We start from the raw sequence: 23618 nt of genomic DNA on the forward strand, positions 1-23618 counted from the left end.
ATGGAGAAAATCTTTACCAGAATATGTTGGTGCAGTCTTTCACCGTAAGGCATTCACAGTGTGGGTGACATTTTCATCACTTGAAAATCATCGCCAAGTGATAACATTTTCATCCAAACTCCTATACTTCAACTGTACGGACGCACGGTAAACACGGGGATCTGGTTTTCCCAGGAGCCCTATGGCGAAGACATAGGCGATTTCCAGGGGGTTCCTGGGAAAACCAGGAACCGTTTTTACCGTGCGTCATCAAGTTTTGACGACAAATTAACCTTGAAATTGTCATCAAGTGACAACCAAATTTTTTGTCTTGTGACGGAATCAACAACGAACGCTAATTAGTTCATCACCAAAAAATTACTTCCTGAATTTTTTGTTCAAAAGCAGATCATATCAGGAAGATTTAAACTCAGTTTTTCTTCAATGCAGGCAAATTATCTATACCAGAATTATTTTCTGAAAAGAAAAAAAAGGAAAGAAAAAGGAGAAACCTCCTTTCTTAAAAAAGAATTGTATTTGTGTTAATATGGGAGAAGTCAGGGGGAGGACCTGCTGTGTTCTTCTGACAAACCGTTGATGCCACCGATTGAGGCGGGTGGGATTTGGGAGAAAAGGGCAGGGGGAGGGGCATCCAGGCAACAAGGACACATGGTCGCGGCCGTCACGCCCTGTCGGTCCATCGACCTCGCACCGCCCTCATGAGGGAACACATTCGATCAATCTTTTCCGGTAGGGTCAGTGCGGGGAAAAACTAGGCAGGGGAAGAACTCAACACCCCATATTTTACTTCAAATGCCGTACGCAGCGCATGCAGCGGCTTAACAACTATCATGAAATGAACCGCTGATCACTGCAAAGCCGGTGGTAAGTTTGCTTGCCACAAAATTGGCAAGCCGCTTTGAATGCCAAAATTTGGCAAGCTTTGGTCGGAACCCTTCATAAGCTTGCCAAATTTTGGCAAGTTGGGAGATATTTATGGGCCAAGCTTGCCAAATTTTGGCATCCAAAACGGCTTGCCAATTTTGTGGCAAGCAAACTTACCACCGGCTTGGCAGTGTACGCCACGGAACAACTTTTGATGGTTGTTATGCCTGAACATACGCTATTTGAAGTAAAATATGGGGTGTGCAGTTCTTCCCTTGTCCAGTTTTTCTCCGCCCTAACCCTACACGTGCGACGTGCGTCATAGGTGTCGGGCATACGTCCGTGCGTACACCGTTACGGAACAGTGAACGCAACAGAGCAACAGTGTGCATTGAAGTAAGTAGGTATACTTAACTAATATTAAGGGCCTTAACGTTGCCATATATGTTTAAGTTGTAACTTGTAACTTCACACGCTTTTTAATACACGATAAATTAACTATGATCATTTTGGTAGCTCTGCTCGTATTTCTAGATTTTCTCCTTAACTGTTGGGAATTGAGTCAAATAATGTGGTGAAATGATGTTAACCATTCTGCACAAGAATATATTAAAAACTCAGCATCAAATTATTCTCTTATGAGAATAATCTGAAACTGTTTGCGATTCTTGGTTAATTTAGAGTGTGTACGTACTTAAATTTGCAGATAGGTCTGAAAGCCTTCGGTGCACTGTAAAAAATTCCGTACTTTTGTACGGAAATGGTACAGAAAAATTTAGTACGGAGGTACGGAGAAAAGTACGGAACGTCCGTACTTGCTCCATGTGAACCCATGTAAACGGGTAGGGGTAGGTTGGAGAAGAAAAGTACAGGGTAAGAAAAGTACAACCCATGTGGAGCTAATATCTTGACCTTAAGCCATCCCTCGACGAGTGATTTCAACTTAACATGAAAATCAGAGCGTGAAAACACTGTTAGATCGATGTCATAGACTGGAGCAGTAGGCCACAAGAGGGGTGTACTTTTCTTACCCTGTACTTTTCTTCCCCAACCTACCCCTACGGAAAAAAAGTACGGAAGTTCCGTAGTTGGCAAGTACGGACGGTCGGGGCAAATTATTGACCAGACATGTTCCGTACTTTATTCTCACAGTGTGGTTGACGCTCCGCGTTTCCAGCGAGGTGCACGTGCGGCCGTACGTCCCAATCGAATAACGGACCTCCGAGGGAGTGGATCGGTTGGGCTGACGCACATGGACTCGCATTCTCTTTCTCCCTCCGCCGCCCACGTGGACGATCTAGATGCGAAGGATGGGGTGGGGCGTGGGGCGTCCACGCCACCCGAAAACAAGAGGACCTAGAATGCCGAATTCGCATTGATTCTGTTGTCTGCTTCTTGTTTTTATTTTTAGGCGGACTGCGCCGATCGTCTTCGCCAATGTGACCTGCTTTGCCACGTGTCAGCAGCCCCGTGGAGAAACACACACAGCTGTAAGTGCAGGGAGGTGAAATCTGCTGAGTAAATTTGAATGTTGTTAATGCCACTCAGAATCCCAGTGGGTCCGCTCCAAGTGGAAATAACTCCATTTCGGTGTACAACATATATGAATTTCAATAGAGTTCAGATGAATTTTGGGCGAAAAGTACGGAAACGTTAAGGGGAGGTTCTGGTGAAAATCTTGCCATTTTCGAAATGGATCCTACAGTCATAATTTGTTCGGGATATAAAATTTTTCATTGGGGAGACTAAAATTTGACTTTTGAAGGCACATGCCAGGCTGTAAACCCAGTCGAAGAGTCTTTTTGAGCCTATTTTGGCTGTATCTTAAAAAATCTCCTTGCGCATACTATTTTGTCGTAAAAGGTTGTTCTTGACATTTTTCACTTCTTCGACTCATTTTCAAAAGATTCCGGCATGCATAGCTCAAAACTTCCATTATATTATTAATTATTAGCTTTTTAAGCTGAAAAGTCCCTAAAATTTGTCTATTTTGTACATTTTTGATCAATTTTAGTGAAATGCTTGGTTAGAAAGCTTGCGAATAAAAATTCAATTGACATTTTGAGATGGGCATGCCGGCATTTTTAAAAAATGAATCGAAGAAGTGAAAAATGTCTAAGCCAACCTTTTACGACAAAATAGTATGCGCAAGAAGATTTTTAAAGTTATAGCCTAAATGGGAGAAAAAGGCTCTGCGACTGGATTCAGGGCATAGAATGTGCCTCCCCAATGAAAAATTCTAATAAATACTTGATAAGACATTAAATTTTTAACAAATTTTCACAGTGGGACCTATTTAGGAGAAAATAGCATTTTCACCAGAACCTCCCCTTAAGAAGACTTTCAATGATTTCGAATGCATCAGAGTGAATTGCAAAATTTTGGTGAATTTTGATGAACGAATAGGACTGGAGTTACGTGCTCATGGTTCGCTCGTAGCGCCTGTCGGATAGATAAGCAAGTCCTGCAAGTCACCATGCGATTGGTGGCCTAACTTGCCCTAGCCGGGGCCAAAGATGGCCTTGACTCAGGCACGGGCCGGATAAATCCGAGAGTCTCTCTCTGACTCAGGCACGTTGTCAGACTGGTTGCTGGCAAACCCGCTACCGCCGCTAGGGGCTACGAGCTATGGAGTGAATTTCTGTCCAGAAACTATGTTGAGGTCACGCTAAATCCTGTCCTCGCAAGTCAGTACCCAGGATAACCTGATGAAATTGGATCGTTTGCACTTTAAGAAAATACTAGCCGCGACACTCCCTTGAAATTTCTCAGTACGGTTTTTAATACTACAGGGCATTTGCCGACAGAATATGCCACAAAGCAACGATATTTTGCACAGTGTAGCAGGGAGCCTGGGCGGGCACAGTGTGCCTTAGCCCGGTTTCGGAATGGCTTCGCAGTCGACGATCGCGCAGTATCTCACTGGGGAGTTTGGATCTCCCCGAGCGCGGAGGTGGATACGGTAGCGGCCGTACGGCATGATGGGGAAGTTGGGAAGGGTCCAGTTCACCGGGCCGTTGACATCGTACTGGCCCTGAAAGGATGAGAGAGATCACGAGGTAGCTTCAGTACGCTGCAAACAGAACAGTGCACTCAATACACTGTCCTCACGCCCAAAACCTTACGAAGTATTTTCAGCATACATAGTACAAACTAATTTACCTTGTTGTACAAAGAAATAGTTCGTAAACTACGATGTATTTTCTTTGTAAGCGTATGTTCGCGCAAAATACTTTGTTATGACAAGCTGACGAGGCTACGCTTAGCAAAGACATATTTGTTTAAATAATTTGAACATGCCAGGTTACTTGTAGTCTTATGGCTGTGTTAAGGGGGCTCATACATGTTAAACACACTTTGTAAATTTTTTTTTTTGATGTAGATGGATTAAAATTTTACAATTTCTGTGTTAAAACGCTTTTAGATAATTGAGTAAGCTTCATTTTGGCTTAAAGGAAAGTGACTTTGGACATTTTTTGGAGATTTAGTCGAAACGTTTAAAATTTTGGTTCTCGTAAGATTTTGTTCGCATACTTGCTCGATCTGTGGGGAAAAAATCAGGGAGACTCATCCCTAGTAGTGTCATAGAATTGACTACAATGGGCTTTATATCTGCAATAGTTTTCAAGAAAAAAAATAAAAACAATTTTTTGTTAAAAAATTTGTTTATAAAATTGTTAAAAAAATTGTTTTTATTTTTTTTTCTTGAAAACTATTTTAGATATAAAGCCCATTGTAGTCAATTCTATGACACTACTAGGGATGAGTCTCCCTGATTTTTTCCCCACAGATCTGAGCAAGTATGCGAACAAAATCTTACGAGAACCAAAATTTTAAACGTTTCGACTAAATCTCCAAAAAATGTCCAAAGTCACTTTCCTTTAAGCCAAAATGAAGCTTACTCAATTATCTAAAAGCGTTTTAACACAGAAATTGTAAAATTTTAATCCATCTACATCAAAAAAAAAAATTTACAAAGTGTGTTTAACATGTATGAGCCCCCTTAATGGATGAGTGAGTGTTGAGTGACTGCACACTGAAAATTAAATGGAAAGACTATGCGACGAAACATGGCGATGGCGAGGCTAAAAGTCTTGCAAAGTTTTTGTCAGATCTGAAAGTGTTGTTAGAATAGCCTATGGTCAGCCGAACATGTCTCGCTACAAAAAGTATGCACATTTCCTTTGTAAAATTATGTACAAAACAAAATTCTCAGTACATTATTTAATATTTCCCAAGTGGTTCTTTAAAAAAGAAAAAGTATGTGGTTGCACAAATTACTTGCGTAAGTACTGACAAAATGATAAAAAAGTCAGTAACGTGCTGAGAGTATCAATATTGCCGAAACTTTCCAGATCCACTCAAAAGCTGCCAAGACATTTTGTCTCGTTCGCCTCTGGTGAGGCGAGAAGTCTGACCTTTGACTTTAACGTGCACAGTTCGACTGTAATTTACTATAGTGACAGTCCATTGATGACTGCACTGAAAATGTAATGGTCGGACACATGGCCAAACTATGGCGGACAAAAAGTCAAGCCCATTTCGACCATCTTTTTCTCCGATCTGACTTGCTTCCTGGGGTCAGAAGGGTCGATTTAGGGGGGGTTCATTTTGGGTCAAAAATCGCTAGGACGCTCCGTTTGGCGGGAAAATTGGGTCAAATTAATCAATTTTTCTGCAATTTCGGTTATTTTGACCCAATTTTCCCGCCAAACGGAGCGTCCTAGCGATTTTTGACCCAAAATGAACGACCCTTCTGACCCTAGGAAACAAGTCAGATCGGAGGAAAAGATGGTCGAAAGGGGTGAAACTGACATACGTGGGCATTTACAGGCAAATCATGACAGAATTGTTAAATATCATGCGTTAACTTTGCAGAAACTGGTAAATCATAGAGTGAGGTTGGCCACAAATTTATTTTAGGCTTAGGGGGCCACCTTTCGACTTTTTAAGTCTAAGGACATGCCTCGAAGTGGCCGGAAGCGTGCAAACAAATTGCCTACCCACAAGGCGTTTTTAACCATTTTTCCGATTTTCAAGGCCGTTCACTGTGGCAAAAAGCTACGGAAAATTCTGTAAACAACTTGTGATAATTCTCCGTAGCCCCCTTGTCAGTATTCTCCGTAGGCTCTTACAGTATTTTCCGTAGGACCGCACAGTATTCTCCGTAGGACACTACAGTGATCTCCGTAGGACTGTGCAGTCTTCCAGGTCCTACGGAGAAGACTGTGCGGTCCTACGGAGAATACTTTACGACCCTACGGAGAATATTGTAAGAGCCTACGGAGAATATTGATAAGAGGGCTACGGAGAATCCTGGCAAAAAAATTAACAGAATTTTCCGTACCTTTTTGCCACAGTGTTGTGGGGGCTGAAGATATTATCCGATCGGGGTGATATTTTAAATCGTTCATATTGGCCCCTGAGAAAACACTTTGCCATCCAAGCCAATATCAATTTCAGAAAAAAAGTGTTTTTCGCGGCACGCTATTGCGTATTCACTCCAAGAAAGTGGCAATCTCCATTCACTCACTTTACACCCCTGCACACCTTTCCGCGGATGGATTTTACACCCCATCGCACCTTTGAAAAGTCAAAGCAGCAAAACCCGTAGGAGGGCAATAATTAGGGTGAGTACGTGCACCAGGAGGAAGGGTGTGCATTCTTCTCCAGGTAGAGCGAGCTCCCCCTATTGAGTGTAAAACGGCACCTTTGTGGGGGCACACTGTATTTTGATCCCCCCAACCTTATTCTACTCCACAGAAGGTGTACTTTGAGGGTGCAATGGGTGGCAAAACGATACTATACACCTCCATGACTTACAGTGTGCTCGAGCGAGGAGCAGGGGTCACGGACTTCTCTTCGATTGTGAAATCTAGGCCGTTGTTTGCAAAATGCTTTGCACAGATCAAAAGAACATAAAATTTGGGGTGCATGGACTAGTAGACTGCCAGATACTTCCAATTCAAACGAACACAAGAGCGGAAGCCTCTACATCAACATGGCACAGACGAGGTTTTTCCTACATTTTTTGATTTCTCGTGTTTTTCGGTGTTTTCACTTTATTTTGAGGTAAGGTGGGAGTTTTGGGAAGGGCAATCGGCCTTGTGCATCCTAAATTTCAAGCTCTTTCCATCGGTGCAAAGCATTTCGAAAGACACAGTCTAGTTTTCACTAGGGGTACGCGCCGTTTTGTTTGGGCGCGTAGTAGGCGAGCGATGCGTCTGTATTCTTGTAGAAGATGGTGAAGAATATATGCAAAGTAAGGCCAATACAGGGTCAAAGTGAAACTCAATTTTAAAAGTTTGGTCTGGTAAATTTTGGGGAAAGTAAAGGTCTGGGATGAAACTGGAAGTCATTTTCGTGATCAGCACACCAAAAACTGCAGGAAACTATGTAAAACTCGATGTAAAAATTTTGGTCCGACATTGGTCAATATTTGGAAAAGTAAAGGTCTGAGATGAAATTGGAAGTCATTTTCGTGATCAGCACACCAAAAACTGCAGGAAACTATGTAAAACTCGATGTAAAAATTTTGGTCCGAAATTGGTCAATATTTGGAAAAGTAAAGGTCTGAGATGAAATTGGAAGTCATTTTCGTGATCAGCACACCAAAACTGCAGGAAACTATGTAAAACTCGATGTAAAATTTTGGTCCGAAATTGGTCAATATTTGGAAAAGTAAAGGTCTGAGATGAAATTGGAAGTCATTTTCGTGATCAGCACACCAAAAACTGCAGGAAACTATGTAAAACTCGATGTAAAAATTTTGGTCCGAAATTGGTCAATATTTGGAAAAGTAAAGGTCTGGGATGAAATTGGAAGTCATTTTTGTGATCAGCACACCAAATATTGCAGGAAGCAATGAAACACCGAGGAAATTTTGGTCCTAAATCATGTATGTAATTCTAGTTGAAAGTATGGGTCTTCAGTTGTTAGATTTTTTAAGAGCGTTTCCTGTTCATGGTGTCGCACCATGAACCCTGACCCTGTTACTCAGTCGAGTAACATTTAACAGCCAGCATTGAATTGCTTAATACGATTCACAAATACTTCAATTACCATTCGATATCTCCTTGTTACTGAAGTTATGAATACGCAATGTTATTAGTAATACCTAAAAAGCCTTTCTCCCTTTTAGTTAATCTAGTGGATTAAACTATATTGATTTATCTGCATTAATTAAAAAGAGACATATTTACAGGCAGGCTGATTTCAACTGCTTTACGGAGAAGACCTTCTGTCAGATCCAATGAATCGTTTCATAGAATCCAATGTCGAGGCCACTTATTGCTAAACGCAATTTTATCTCATTCATAATGATAGTCATGGTGTGTTATTTAATCTTTGAAACAGTTTAGCAAAAGTATTTACCTAACATTCTGAGTAAATTAAAAAAAAAGCCAACTCAAACCATGACCAACACAAATTACCAGTTGTCGCAGACAATGTATGATTAAGTTAAAAGAATCGTCTCATGAAATCATATGACCAAGTCAGTGAATCGTCTCATTGAATCTGATGTCAATGTCAAACCTTGAATGCGCTACACTCACTCATCATATGGTTTTCTTTAAGGTTAGTACTATAGTAAACTCACAGCATTGCAATGAAGCCTTTTCCCAGAATCAGTGCCAAGAGTCAGCAAAGACTATTTATTTTGGCAAGATTAGCATCTGGTTTGTACTCATAGAATGTATTAATATATTTTTTAAGTGTTATTGAGCAAAGCAAACAACTAAAAAATATAGTGTCTGAGAATATAAATGGAAATACACTCACAAAGGTTAAAAAGACCAAATCATTCTTGCAATTATCAAACACACTCCACTGACTAAAACATTTCCCCTGTAGCGGGGGAGGGGAGGGGGTGGACGGTCGGACAAAACGCGTAATAATTGTCACTTTCATTTTCCGTGTTTCACTCAGTTGACACTCCGGAGGGGTTTCAATCATTCTAAAATATCGAAAAACTATGACCGTACTCACTTCTAAGCCCTTCTGCTCTTTAGTTTGTTTTATTTGCCAATGTTTTGCCAGGTCCCGTATTTGAGAGTCGCGGCCGCAAGTATGAAAAATTGCTACGAGCCGCCAACCACTGCCAACCTAACCACGCTAAGAACCTAATTCAAAAAGATGTTTTGAATATTTCAAACAATAGTAATCGTGAATATAAGATAAACTCCCCCTGGGGAAGATTTAGGAGCCTTCCGGTGCGAAATTTTGAAACTATTTGTGCGGTAGTTGCTGAGAAACGTGAGTGAGTTACGGACACACAGACAGACAGACAGACGCACGACCAGTCACTTTTTGGTACCCCCAAACACGGCATGGGCTCGCTATCGCTCGCCAATAATACCGAGGAAGTGCGCACACTCTCAGCCTCGTATTGACTTTTTATCTTTTGCCATAAAGGTTTTTGTGCAAACGTAATATGTACTATTTTCTTTTTGGCTACGCACTATTTTGTTCATTGTGTAATGTTTATAGTCCATTAAACCGGACTTAATGTCATTTGCAATGTACTTTTCAATTTCTACATGATCTACTGACAATTATATCCCTAAAACGATCAAAATTGTGCATAGTTAAGGAGAAAATGGTACATTTTACGTTTGCTCAAAAACCGCTATAAGCAAGAGAGAAAAAAGTCCATATAGGTCTGAGCGTGCAACCTCTGCACTGACGGCGCGAGCATCGCTTCACGCTCTCCCTAGGCCGCCACCCCCTGGCATAAGCTTTGCACGAACTGTGCATGCGTTTTAAAACGCAAATGTTTATGTATTTGTCTTGTCCATAGCTATGGCCATTTTCATGCATACGGTACGGAACTTAAGCCATAGTTATGGACAAAAAAGTCCGTAAGCATCGATTTAGCAAGCAATGGCCGCTAGCTTCGTACCTTCGGAATGAAACAGCGTTTGTTCTTGTCCGTAGGCGCCCCGGTGCTTTTGGCTATGATGCCATAGATGCCTGGGGCTTGGTCACGTATCGTAGTACATCCGATGTTGGCGAACTTGACTATGAAGGCGTTTTCTTTCCACTCGTTGTTGTTTCGAACGGCCAAGTCCAAGTATAACTAACATGAAATCACGTCAGGCCGAAATGACAGAAATGACGGAAAAATCGTTGCCAATCATGTCCCGACTGCTGCAGGGGATTTCGTTTTCTGAATGGTTACCTTGAGGAGAGGTTCTGGTGAAAATCTTGCCATTTTCGAAATGGATCCCACTGTGATAATTTGTTCAGAATTTAAAATCTTTCTTCCAGGAGACTAAAACTTGACTTTGGAAGGCACATGCCAGGCTCTGAACCCAGTCGAAGAGTCTTTTTGAGCCTATTTTGGCTGTATCTTAAAAAAATCTTCTTGCGCATACTATTTTGTCGGAAAAGGTTGACCTTGACATTTTTCACTTCTTCGATTCATTTTCAAAAGATTCCGGCATGTATAGCTCAAAACATGAACAAGAAGGGTTTTTTTCCCGATTTTATTTTTGTTCTTTTTTTCCAAGGCCGTACTTTTTGTTTTGTTTCCTTCAATATCGTAAAATTTCTCTGGGATCCTTAACTTAACTTAACATTTAACTCACACTGCTTTCATAACGTAACATAAGACAATGTTCGCTAAACGTTAAGGGTACGGACTTATGAAAGTACTTGCAGAAGTATATCCACACAATTTCGAGACATAAAAAAATAACCTACCCTTTTGAAAAGATGTTAGAAGTTAAGGGTAATAACTTTAACTCTTATGATAACGTTATGATGGATGCCCTTATGAGGTAAGTTAAGCATCCCTGAAATTTCTCTAATTTAGGGTATTTTAGCTCGGTTTTCTCTAGCATGGATCATGAGGATGTATTCGGATATTGAGAAACAAAACTTTAACGAATACATCACCCCAATCATCGATCCCAAAACTACCGAAGGACCGTGTGGCGTGAGTGATAAACCGTAACCGCAAACGCAAGTATGCGTACAGGGCCCCCCGGGACATTACTGTTGTTTTTTTTTTACCAAATTCGAGATTTCTGATACGCAGTTACCTTCCCAGATACATTAACAAACTAAATTTAACTTTTATTAAATTTTTCAAACTTCTCCATTTTTTTTTTCGGAAAAAAACATGGAAAAGTATGTTTTTTCCGGCTGAATTAATTTTTCCGAAAAAAGAAAAAAAAAACAACACTAGGCTGATTCACATCCAAACGTATGTGACACAGTGCCTAAACGAATGTGACGTTTTGTCCCATTCGTTTTACCGTCATGTCACATTCTCCTTCAATGAGAGTTGGGGGTAAAAATAGATATCCATCTTCCAGAGTGCACCAAAGCGCCTACAGGCATACGTGAGGTGTGCGATGTGCGTAGAGCTACTTTTGCAGAGTGTGCTAGCATTGAACCCTCACAATTGGTCGTACCCAGAAGTTGTCCTCGACATCCCTTGTCAGTGACAAATTGGATGTGATGACCTGCAGATCGTATGGCCTCGCGGGCCTAAAATGCGAGGCACGCAAGTGGACCACTGCTGAGCCATCAGAAGGGCACGAAGTGTACGTGTTCATAAAGGCAATGTACGGGCCCTGAAAAACGAAACTCGAAGTTTTTGTTTGGCCTTCCCTTTGTATTCATGTAATGTAAGGTTTTGTACATGGGCCTTACAGGGAACTATGTTAGGTGTTACATCCACATTTTCTTTATATTCGGGCTTTCGGAAGGGCATCTTTGTAGATTAAGATCACGCATCAAAGTTCGTGCCCAAATACGTAACAACACCTTTAAAACGGAGCAAGAAAAATGAAATTCTCCCTATAAAATAGGAATTTTGTGAAAATTTGGGAAAATTTAATTTTTTGTGCTCCGTTTTAAAGGTGTTGTAATGTATTTGGGCACGAACTTTTATGCGCGATCTTAATCTAATAAGATGCCCTTCCGAAATCCCGAATATGAAGAAAATCTGGATGTAACACCTAAAATAGTTCCCTTGTTAGAGGCTTTATGTTCTCGTAGCTTTTTCAAAGAATGGCACGTTTTTGGCCCTGTAAACTGCGATGAGATTGGAGACCGGCGTTTAAACATCATGGCCTTTCCGCATCTCTGTGAGTGTATCAAGGGCGGATCCAGGGACGGGTTCAGGGGGGGGGGGCGATGTCACGAAAGTTGCCTACCTACAGGGGTAATGTGCGACTTTTTGCCTACTTTTCAGCCGGCTTCGCCGCCTTCAGGGGGGGGGGGCGACGCCCCCATCGCCCCCCCCCCCCTTGGATCCGCGCCTGGTGTGTATGTTTCTTTTTGTTTTTTTTGTTGTTTTTTTTTTAGGTAAAAAACCTCATTTTTGTAAATAAGTTACTTGATTGGCTGGGTGAATACATCTTTACAGAACTGGTTGCATCTGCCCGAGTTATTTTTCAACACCACCGCGTGGGAGGGGTGGGGGTGGGGGAGGGTGAAAACGGCGACTAAATAGAATTGCAAGGTAATGACAATGTGGGACACACTGAGACTGACTTTTTGTTTGCGCTCTGCGTTAGGGGGCTTGCGTGCTGAAATGGCCGGAGCTTGCTTCGATTGTGCACTGATGCATGGCCTATCACATCCTGTAGCGTTCAAAATGATTTGCCACGTACACAGTAGGCAAAGAAATTTTCAAAAACCCCGAACTTTACCTCCTTGAAGGGCGTTTTCATATAATTATTGAACCTCCAGAAAAAGTATTCGACGGCATCACACTTGCTAAGAAGTTCACTTTCCTTGCAGCTTTTTCGTCCGATATCAAGGCTTTGAAGTTTATTTTGTGGGCAATGCTCTTTCGGATGCATGTTACCGATAGAAACAAAAAAAAAAAAAATGTGGCTGATATCGTGCGCGCAGTCGCACTGTGTAGTTTTACAGACCCTTTTCACGCTCTTCATATCCCTCTCTTATTTGATGCCATTTTTTGAAATTGTTGTCAAAAGATCATGTTTTGACGTGGTGCCTGCCGTTTTTCTTAAGCATTCATGCCAATAGTTTAATTGAGGCCCGGACAGGAAGTTCGAAAATCATCAATACGTGAATTCTGTGCTAAGTACTGCTTTTATAAGTTCAAACTCTTGCACGCACTCTCATTCCAGGAACGTGACATCACGTTGAAACGAACGTGACAAAATGTCACGTTACTTTGAGTATAGTGCCCCATTTGTTTGAATGTGAATTAGCTACATTATGGCCAATTCACATACAAACGAATATGACACAATGCTCAAAGAAACGTGTCATTTTGTCACATTCATTTCAATGTGATGTCACGTTCCTGTACTGAGAGTGTAGTGTTGCACAAGTCATAATTTCGACGCACGGATGCTCGTGGAGGGTCAGCGTACATTTCTAAAAAGTCGTAATTCAATGACACACGACACACGTACATACAGCAAACGAGTTGATGTATCTGCTTTGAGCGTGATCGAAGGTTTGCAGCAGTGCGCCTGCCCAGGCGACGATGCACCAATGCTGGAACAAATTTGCCTAGAATTACACCTTTTTTGCTTGAGAACCTTGCTTGGCACTATTGAAAATTTCACTAACGAATGGTGGAGAGCTGCATTCACTTTTTAGGCACGAAGTAGCCTTATAGTATCCCCCAGGATTCAGCCTCGCTGGGATTTGATCGCGTGGCCCCTTATGCAAGTCGAAACCTTTCTGTACGATTTTGATGAGATTTTGCAGACTGGTAGAATTCTGAGACGTGATTTCAATTCTGGAATATGGTTGAAATCTTAGCGATAAGTTTTGAGAAAATTGCCGTCAAAATCACTGTTTCCAGAGCAAAGCTCGACTCGTCAACGAAAAGGGAAGAGAGAGGGGGGAGCCGAGCCAAACCCAACCAATAGCATGGCTCCTTTTCGCTTGTGTACAGGTTACCCCAAAAACGGTCGCTGCTTTGAAAAAGGACGTTCGAATAAAAAACTTTCCGCGACCGTGATAGAACAGATGTAACAATAGCACAAGAGGGTTTTTTGGACGCAGTCTTTTCATTGGCACTGCCTGATGAAAATTTTTGATGGGAATGTCTTTGCTCATGCGCGGAACATTTGTTTGATGTTTCTTTTCATTCAGTTAGCACGATGACCACATCGCTCCACCTCGCGACTTTCAGTGCTCATGTTCCTCGAACAAGACTCACCTGCGATTCGAAACCATCCCTACTGAGTTTATAAAGTTTGTCAAACCAACCGTCGTGGTGTTATTACGTTGTGAATGAGAACTATTACACATAATTGAAGAAAACATGACTAGAGAACCGCCTTTTGAAACAAGCCAAACAATTCAACGTCAGCAACAATGGCGGGGCAGTTTTAATGCGCGACTTCTCGTGTTTTCGGCTTCGCTATTTTCGCAAGGGCGCAGTTGCCGAGAAGATTGTTGCCAACCCGCGAAAGTTAATTTACTGCCTCCTTTCCCCACGAACATTTTAATAATGATTGACTTCAAAGATGTTCCAGTGTGGAATACATTAGCATTGGAATTTTTCGAATTTTACGGCATTTTGATTTGATTTCTTTTTGTTGCCAAGTTTAAATTTTGACGGGTGGCACATCGACCACATTGGTACCCTTGCCATTCGTACCTAAACCACCCCCTATCCCTTTTACACAACTTTTTTCCTTTCTCCACACTCCTACACAATAACTATATTGACTTCGTGACTCCTAGGATTTCTTGAAATCGTATTTTTTCTAAGTGTAATAATGAACTTATTTAAATAATAGTGGGCAGCACTCTTACGTGTTGGTGTGAAGTTGATCAATATAACATGAACTTAAACCCAAAGTGAGGGCCCACAACTCTCATCAGTTTTTAGCAGATGATACCTTTACACTTGAAACGTATCTAAAACCATTAGACGCATAAAGGTGTCAGCGTGCTTTAACTGCCGAGTCCAGAAACCAAGCGGTAATATTAGGGTGGTGGCTGCCGGGCGGGATCGTGAGTGTCGCATGGCAGGCAGTCTGCGCGAAACATCGACAATCCCTCACGGGTACAGCGCGAGCGGCACCGGCCAACCATCCCCTGCCCCCTCGCCCTCTCGCACAGTCCCTCCCCGGGTACAGCGCACAGAACAGCAACAATGCTCCCGGCTCGGCCGGTGCAAGCCACAGCCACAGCTCGGCTCGCACCGACATTGGCCACCTCGCTTAGGTCTATGTATATTATTGGGCTATCTATTTTATTTCATACACAGTTATAAATAAGCCCGAACTACTACCTCGAAGGAAACCAAACGAGTATCATCTGCTTTCATTAACGTTCGTCGAATGAGATTTTTAAGTTATTGAGGTTTACGTAACAAATTCTTGTCGTTTTCCTCAAAGTCTCCTCACCAATACCAAAAGACTTTTCAGCCCTCAGCCCCTGGCGAATTGATCCTTAATAACATACAAAAAAGAAAGCATAGGCTGTTTAGAATATCTCTGCAAGTAAAGCGTCAGTAAAAACATTGCTTAAAATAAAGATTTTGGTCGAATTTAAAATTGAAAGATATTAAATCTTTAATGCTAAAAAAGCAAATTGAAACATTAAAAAATCCTTATCATATCATTTTCATATGCCCTTTAAGATAGATTTGCCAGGAGCTGATGGCTGGAAACTTTTTTGGCATTTGTGAGGAGAAATTGGGGTAAACGACTAAATTTGTTGCGGAAACCTCCACAACTCTGAAACTCAGGGGCGCCGGAAGTGGGGTGCAGGGTGGGCAGGCTGCCCCCCCCCCCCCCAATTTGGCAGGGGGGGGGGGGCATCGCCCGCCCTGCAATTTGGCACAAAGCTGCGAAAACCGAGCCAGGCGGGCGGGCACCGGCAGCGTGTATCTCCTCAGCGAGCGGAGCGAGACGCGCGGCGCGGCGGCCTTTTCCCCCTTCCCCTTGAATTGAATAATTTGTATTATTTGGGTCAGTTGGGGTAAAAATGGGACAGCATATTCTTAGTCAAGATTTGACATTTTTGAACGCATAACATACGAAATGTGATGGTTTTATTGAGTAAATAACGTTTGCTACGGCACAAGGTCTCAAATCTCAATTCTGGACTAAAACTCAGCTGTCCCATTTTTAACCCCGTGTCCCGTAATTACCCCAACTGACCCTAGCCCAGCGGTTCCCAACCCTTTTCGGTTCGTGACCACAAATTTGTAGTCAAAAATTTCCGCGACCCCCAGGAAAAATTTCGCGACCCCACGCCACCCCTCCTTTAGCATGCCTTTGAGTGCGATAATCCGCCTTAGTTTGGAAGCAGTATTGTCTCAAAGTTGATCAAAACGGTCACAAATGTCTGTAAAAATTGTGTTTTGGGCCGACTTTAAGCATCCACTCGCATCCACTGCGTCTGATCCGAGGCGGTAATTCTTCCTACCTCGACAGGCAGTTGGTATTTAGACCTTCCTTTTAGGATGCCTTTGTTTTGGAGTGCGTTTATCTGGCTTAGTTTGGGAGCAGTATTGCCGCAAAGTTGATCAAAACGGTCACAAATGTCTGGAAAATCGTGTTTTGATCAACTTTGCGGCAGTACTGCTCCCAACCTAAGGCAAATAATCGCACTCCGTAACAAAGGCATGCTAAAGGAAGGTCCAAAGACCAATCGTCCGTTGAAGGGGCCCAAAACACGATTTTTCAAAGACATTTGTGACCGTTTTGATCAGACCAACTTTGCGGCATTTAAATCCTACGTTCATAATACCCCCCCCCCCCCCCGGAGTTATTAACGTAGGATTAAGAATTGTTTGCCCCCCTGAAGAAGTACACTTCCGGCGCCCCTGCTGAAATTATTGGGAGTTGGGAGTCGTAACTGTGGGTTCAATTTCATCTTACAGAGAGCAGCTTCAGACAGACAATAAAACTGCCGGTACTAAAATTCTAACAAGTTAGATTTTTCACTTAACAGTAACCTTAAGCGGTGTGATGTCACATTGCGTTTGACCATAAATTTTCAATGTTTGTCACGTTCAAACTCACATCGCCGGTTTGGTGTGCAAACGAATATGACACACTAGTGGGCTCCAGTATCTTTTCTCTTCTGCTTTGGTGACAAATACACATTCAAACGATCGGAAGAAATTAAGCGTGCAGAACTGGCCTGGCACTGTCCATGGTTGTCGAAGGATTCAAAGGACAACTAACCGTGGACATGGCGATGCATTGTAAAGCGCTCTTGCTATCCTGAGTCCCATTCGGCGATGTGGGATAGCAAAGCCGTGATGGAAACTACGAGACAGATGCGCCGAAAACGAGATACTCGACACGACACATTTCGTGGCTAGATAGGATTGAACGTCGCTTGCTGAGCTCAATCATCGTACATTGACAACATTCCGAATGTGTTTTTGGAAATCATGAAGAAAAATAGAACACGCGGTGCACCGCCCAAAAAGGGCAGGTTGCTGCCGTTAATGCCTCACTCTAAAAAAAAAAAACGATTTCAAGAAATCCTAGGAGTCGCGAAGTCAATTTGGGTAGGAGTGTGGGGAAAGCAAAAATGTTGTTTAAAAGGGATAGGGGGTGGCTCAAGGGTGGCACAGTGGGCCAGAAGACCGGTGGAGGCGGCCAAAACTATAGACGCGTTTTGAGCTCCAGAGTCGCTAAACGTGTATCGAACCGAACGTGTGACCCCACCGAACAAGGAATCCATTGGTGGGGTCACACACTGTTAAAAAATGGTTGTACAGAAACAATCAGATGAGTGAAAATTTAGTCGTTCCAAAACATAGAATTTCATCATGAACCATTGCGAAACAAATGTCGTTGAGTCTAGTAAGCGGGGACATTCCACGTGAATCCAACGACGGTTTGGAATCGAGGTCCTCGGATTTCGACCTAAGTGGTATCAATCGATTCAGTATCGGCCCCTGACTCACCATGTAAATTTTTTTGAAAACATTTTGAACGGTTTAGTTTTTGCACCAGTTTTATGGTTTTATAAGTTTAAAAATAGTAAAAACAAAAATATTTTTTCAAAATTTTTTGTAGGTGTTCTTGAGGGTTTAGGAATGTGGGAAAAGCATTAAAAGTTGTTTGAGAACCATCTGGGAGGTTTTAAGGGTAGTGAAAATGGTGAATTTTGGTGAAAATTTGACAAATTTCACCGTTCTGAAAATACGTCATCATGGATTTTGGCCAAACTTTTTTTTTCTTTTCCTCTACTATTGGTGCATACTCCCTTAAGAGGGTTTGGATGGCCCGCCACAATTTTTTCTTCTGGAGCCTATAACATGTCTAATTGCGGCATATTTTTCCCTTTAACACTAGAAGCGCCGAACGGGCCAATTTGACCCATTTTGAGTTTTGAACTGCATTTTCGACTTTTTAAAATGAAAGTGGCAGCCCCCTAATTTCTGACTTTTCCTAGAATGACGAAATGCGTCTAAATTCGAAATCTGGACGTTCTCGGACCATATTTGACCGAGATAAATTGGCTTTTACCTTAAAGCGCCAAGCGGGCCAAATTGACCCACACGGCATTTTGACCACATTTTCGCGTTTCTACACAACGTAACGAGCTATGAACTGACTCTTCACCACTAAAAATAACTTACGTCATATTAGGAATGCGTTAGGTCCGCGTTTATAACGAAGTAGGCAACCCGCAATACATTTTCTGGCTGAAGACATCGTGCAGCTTCCTTTGACGTAAACTGCCAATGTCTTAGGTATTTTGGGTAACCCGATTGACTTCTAAACGCCCTTGGGTGTCTCTCGAACACTGAGCCGCTAGTCTACCTTCAGTGGCACTCATAGCACGCTCAGCCCGAATCCTTGGGACAAAGGACTCCATCACTTACTCACGCGTAAAGAGATAAATAAAATGCCGAGGTCCACATTGTTGCTCTCGCGTGTAGTGTTTCAATGTCGTTCACTTGCCTCCGTACATTTTAACTAGTTCGGCAACTATTCATTCCCTAGATGTCTGAACAAGCCGGTCAGGACGATGGACGACACGGAAAGCCATCTCAGGGATACAGCAGGAGCAAAACTGGTTGGGACAGATCACTGAACGCTAGTTGACGAACGGACGCAAATTAGTACCCACTACGCGATTTGCTGGTCGTAGCGAGTTTATTGAGTACCCGAGGGTGTTTACTCATGTCGCTTACATTCCAGCCTTTTAGCACACACTCAATCGTGCACTCAATCCTCCTTACTATGAGCTCTCCGTTGCTTTGAATCCTGGTTTCTGGGCATGCCTTGCGGCTATGCTTTGAAGGTTTGGCCCGGTCTTAATGGTCTACGGTGCAGTAATTTGATTAAAAATCACTATCTCGATCACAAGGCGACTACAATTATGCCATCTATTATCATCAAAAACGGTTCGGCAACGAGGCACAGCAGAAAACTCCAAGAACAGCAAATCATGGTTTGCGGGTTGCCTACCTCGCCCCCTGTGACCCCTGTGCACCAAATTTTATCCTTTGACTTGCTAAGGGCCTACAAATCCGTTTTAGGTTCCCTTTGAGTCGAAATGACGGTTCAAGAGTTGACATGTACGACGATAATGCCCTTGGGTCAAATTGGCCCGCTCGGCGCTTTACGGTAATCCGAAAACCCGGCGCTTCTAGTGTTAATTGACTGTTTTTTTGTCGTTTCTCTCATACGCTTACTTGGTCGACCATGCAGATCACTCAAAGTAAGGATATCAGGGCCCAACACAACTCCTGATAGCTAGCTCTTCTATATGCAGACTTTTAGAGACCCATGCAATCATTATCATAGATACTTTAAACAATTTTTTTTTTATTTTGAGCACAGTTTAACTCACAGATCTCGACTAACCTGAGACATGGAGTTTTGAAGTGGACAAAAGTTTAGTGACAACTCACTATTTAAGGGTGGCAAGATTCAGAAATTGTTAATGGAAAGAGTAATCAAGTTGAAACATGTGCTGTACTACATAAAGTCCACTTCGAAACTCCATGTCTCAGGTTAGTCGAGATCTATGAGTGAAAATGTGCTCAAAATAAAATAAATTTGTGTAAAGTAACTATAATAATGGTTGCATGGGTCCCTAAAAGTCTGCATATAGAAGAGCTAGCTAGCTAGTAGCTATCAGGAGTTGTGTTGGGCCCTGATATCCTTACTTTGAGTGATCTGCATGGTCGACCAAGTAAGCGTATGAGAGAAACGACAAAAAAAAAACAGTCAATTAAAGGGAAAAATATGCCGCAATTAGACATGTTATAGGCTCCAGAAGAAAAAATTGTGGCGGGCCATCCAAACCCTCTTAAGGGAGTATGCACCAATAGTAGAGGAAAAGAAAAAAAAAGTTTGGCCAAAATCCATGATGACGTATTTTCAGAACGGTGAAATTTGTCAAATTTTCACCAAAATTCACCATTTTCACTACCCTTAAAACCTCCCAAGATGGTTCTCAAACAACTTTTAATGCTTTTCCCACATTCCTAAACCCTCAAGAACACCTACAAAAATTTTGAAAAAACATTTTTGTTTTTACTATTTTTAAACTTATAAAACCATAAAACTGGTGCAAAAACTAAACCGTTCAAAATGTTTTCAAAAAAATTTACATGGTGAGTCAGGGGCCGATACTGAATCGATTGATACCACTTAGGTCGAAATCCGAGGACCTCGATTCCAAACCGTCGTTGGATTCACGTGGAATGTCCCAGCGACATTTTGTCGTTGAAGAACAAAATTCTTTTTATCACTCTTTATGATACAATTTGTGTGGAAACAAAATCTTTTGCAATTATCTGCTCAAATAAAGCATATTACGAGTAATCATCTATTTTTTTCTTCTAAGTCATAGGGAAATTACTATTGTTTAAACAAACCATGCAAAATAAATTAAGCGACAAAAGTGCTCTATGAATATTGTCGCAGACATTACAAAATTTCTTTGGGACTTTCAATACTTGTCGTTGATGTGTTATTGTAGGTGCGTTATTACAAGTTAGTTGTTGTGAAATTATCCCTTGGTTCCAATACGACTACGGTTTAACAAGCTATTCAGTCCACAACAAATCTTGTCGCTAAAAAAGTTAGCGATATATGTGTCGCTAAGTTACGACAAAATTTTTATCAGTGCAGGCTCGGTTCGAGACCTGTTAAGCGACTCTGCAGCTCAACAAGCGTCTAGAGTTTTGGCCACCTCCACCGGCCTTCTGGCCCACTGTGGGTGGCTACGAATGGCAGTGGTACCTATGTGGTCGATGTGCCACCCGTCAAAATTTAAACTTGGCAACAAAAAGAAATTAAAATGCCGTAAAATTCGAAAAATTCCAATGCTAATGTATTCCACAGTGGAACATCTTTGAAGTCAATCATTATTAAAATGTTCGTGGGGGAAAGGACGCAGTAAATTAATTTTCGCGGGTTGGCAACAATCTTCTCGGTGTCAGCGCCCTTGCGAAAATAGCGAAGCCGAAAACACGAGTAGTCGCGCATTAAAACTGCCCCTCCATTGTTGCTGACGTTGAATTGTTTGGCTTGTTTCAAAAGGCTACGGTTCTCTAGTCATGTTTTCTTCAATTCTGTGAAATAGTTCTCACTCACAACGTAACAACACCACGACGGTTGGTTTGACAAACTTTATAAACTCAGGAGGGATGGTTTCGAATCGCAGGTGAGTCTTGTTCGAGGAACATGAGCACTGAAAGTCGCGAGGTAGAGCGATGTGGTCATGGTGCTAACTGAATGAGTACCATCAAACAAAAACTAGAGCTAAGACCAGCTAAGACAAATGTAAGAAATATAATTTTGTTTTATTGATTCAGTAAAAAGTTGATAAATGAAAAAATTGTTCTATTTTTTCAAAATTTTTAAATCTTTTCTTCAACATGTGTCCTCAAAATATATTCAGATATAATGTCATAATTTATACAGATTAATTTTGTAGTAGAAAATACACATTGAAAATGAAACAAACACAAAACTCACAATGAGTGTCGGTTTCCATATTGGTAAGACTGTATAATGTTCTGCGCATGAGCAAAGACATTCCCATTAAAAATTTTCATCAGGCAGTGCCAATGAAAAGACTGCGTCCAAAAAACCCTCTTGTGCTATTGTTACATCTGTTCTATCACGGTCGCAGTAAGTTTTTTATTCGAACGTCCTTTTTCAAAGAAGCGACCGTTTTTGGGGTAACCTGTACAGTCAAACTCCAATATAGGCTCGTCCAATATAGGCTCGGTTTTAGCGACGGACCCCCGGCTGGCCCCCGAGCCGAGCACCTCACCGGCGAGGGTTTTATTGAGGGTCAAGCCAGGCAGAGCCACAGACAATAGGCCAGTCGAGCGGAAGCCAAACAAAAGGCATGCGTGCCTTTTAATTTAATATTATTAAAACCTCCAAATTTTTAACAATATCCTCATTTTTAATTATGTTTAAAAGTGCCAAAAATTTTAAGAATTTTTGTGATCATTAGACCTTCCTACGATAATTTTAACGATGCGTGTCCGAGGTCATTAGTCTAACGTTCGAAATGTGAAAATTGTCGTAGCAATTTCTCGTTTTCACTCAAGTTTCCGGTTTTTTCTCCTCTTTCCGAAGCTGCTTTCAAAATTGCATATTTACAAAAACTGTAGTTTTTGGTGTTTCGAAAATCAAAGGCCAGTACTCATTGTCCACACCTCACCTGGCCTCTCTTGTTCCCGAGCGCTCGGCGAGGCCCACGGCAACACGTGCAAAACCTTTTTCCCAATCTGAAATAGTCTCGGCGACCCTCCCGAACTGCGAGCCTATATTGGAGTTTGACTGTACACAAGCGAAACGGAGCCATGCTGTTGGTTTGGTTTGGCTCGGCTCCCCCCTCTCTCTTTCTTTTTCGTTGACGAGTCGAGCTTTGCTATGGAAATAATGATTTTGACGGCAATTTTCTCAAAATTTATCGCCGAGATTTCAACCATATTCCAGAATTGAAATCACGTCTCAGAATTCTACCAGTCTGCAAAATCTCATCAAAATCCTTTAGAGAGGTTTCGACTTGCATAAGGGGCCACGCGATCAAATCCCAGCGAGGCTGAATCCTGGGGGGATGCTATAACGCTACTCCGTGCCTAAAAACCGAACTTTTAGGTGCAAGCCAAGGAGTACTGCAGATCCATCCATGCACTATGAATGTACCCTTGTGCACAACGCCCGCAAACCTCACCGTCTGCGTTGACACCTGCATTTCGGAGTTGCATACATTTCGAGGGGTTAATCACTGGTGTGCTCATGCGTACAAATAAGCCTGTACTCAGTAAACTTACAAGTTCAAATTTAACCAAATTCTCTAGTTTGAAGTTAGATTCGAATGCATTAGAGTGAATTGCAAAATTTTTGGTTAATTTTGATGTACGAATAGGACTCGAGTTATGTGCTCATGGCCCGCTCGTAGCGCCTGTCGGATAGATAAGCAAGTCCTGCAACTCACTAGAGTGCGATTGGTGGCCTAACTTGCCCTAGCAGGGGCCAAAGAGGGCCTTGACTCAGGCACGTTGTCAGACTGGTTGCTGGCCTACCCGCTACTACCACTAGGGGCTACGAGCTACCGAGTTAATTTCTGTCCAGAAAGTACTTTGAGATCACGCTAAATCCTGTCCTCGCAAGTCAGTACCCTCGATGCTAAAATGGGTCGTCTGCACTTTAAGAAAATACTAGCCGCAATACTCCCTTAACACTTCTGTCCGGTTTTAATATTACAGGGCATTTGCCGACAAAATATGCCACAAATCAACAATATATTATGCACAGTGTAGCAGGAATCCTGGGCGTGCAAAGTTCGCC

The 23618-nt window shown here is 42.1% G+C and overlaps 1 protein-coding gene across 1 annotated transcript; it reads right to left on the reverse strand.

The window, feature by feature from the left end:
* Positions 1-3736: 3736 nt before the first annotated feature.
* LOC117644631 lies at positions 3737-13345 on the reverse strand. Its single transcript, XM_034384242.1, has 4 exons — positions 13273-13345; positions 11286-11447; positions 9767-9943; positions 3737-3898 (listed from the first exon to the last, which is right to left on the reverse strand). The coding sequence occupies exons 2-4, from the start codon at positions 11427-11429 to the stop codon at positions 3737-3739; spliced, it is 483 nt and encodes a 160-aa protein (XP_034240133.1). The 5' UTR covers positions 11430-11447; positions 13273-13345.
* Positions 13346-23618: the final 10273 nt, after the last annotated feature.

This window comes from Thrips palmi, unplaced genomic scaffold (genome assembly GCF_012932325.1).
Source record: "Thrips palmi isolate BJ-2018 unplaced genomic scaffold, TpBJ-2018v1 HiC_scaffold_18, whole genome shotgun sequence".
In the NCBI taxonomy this organism is placed as follows: Eukaryota; Metazoa; Arthropoda; class Insecta; order Thysanoptera; family Thripidae; genus Thrips; species Thrips palmi.

Excerpts from the sequence above, each read along its gene's own strand:
- LOC117644631 (XM_034384242.1), bottom strand. The coding sequence starts at position 11,429 with ATGAACACGTACACTTCGTGCCCTTCTGATGGCTCAGCAGTGGTCCAC. Across the intron at positions 9,944-11,285 it reads ATGTCGAGGACAACTTCTGG|TTATACTTGGACTTGGCCGT; the intron begins GTACGACCAATT and ends ATTTCATGTTAG. Across the intron at positions 3,899-9,766 it reads AACGCTGTTTCATTCCGAAG|GGCCAGTACGATGTCAACGG; the intron begins GTACGAAGCTAG and ends TCATCCTTTCAG.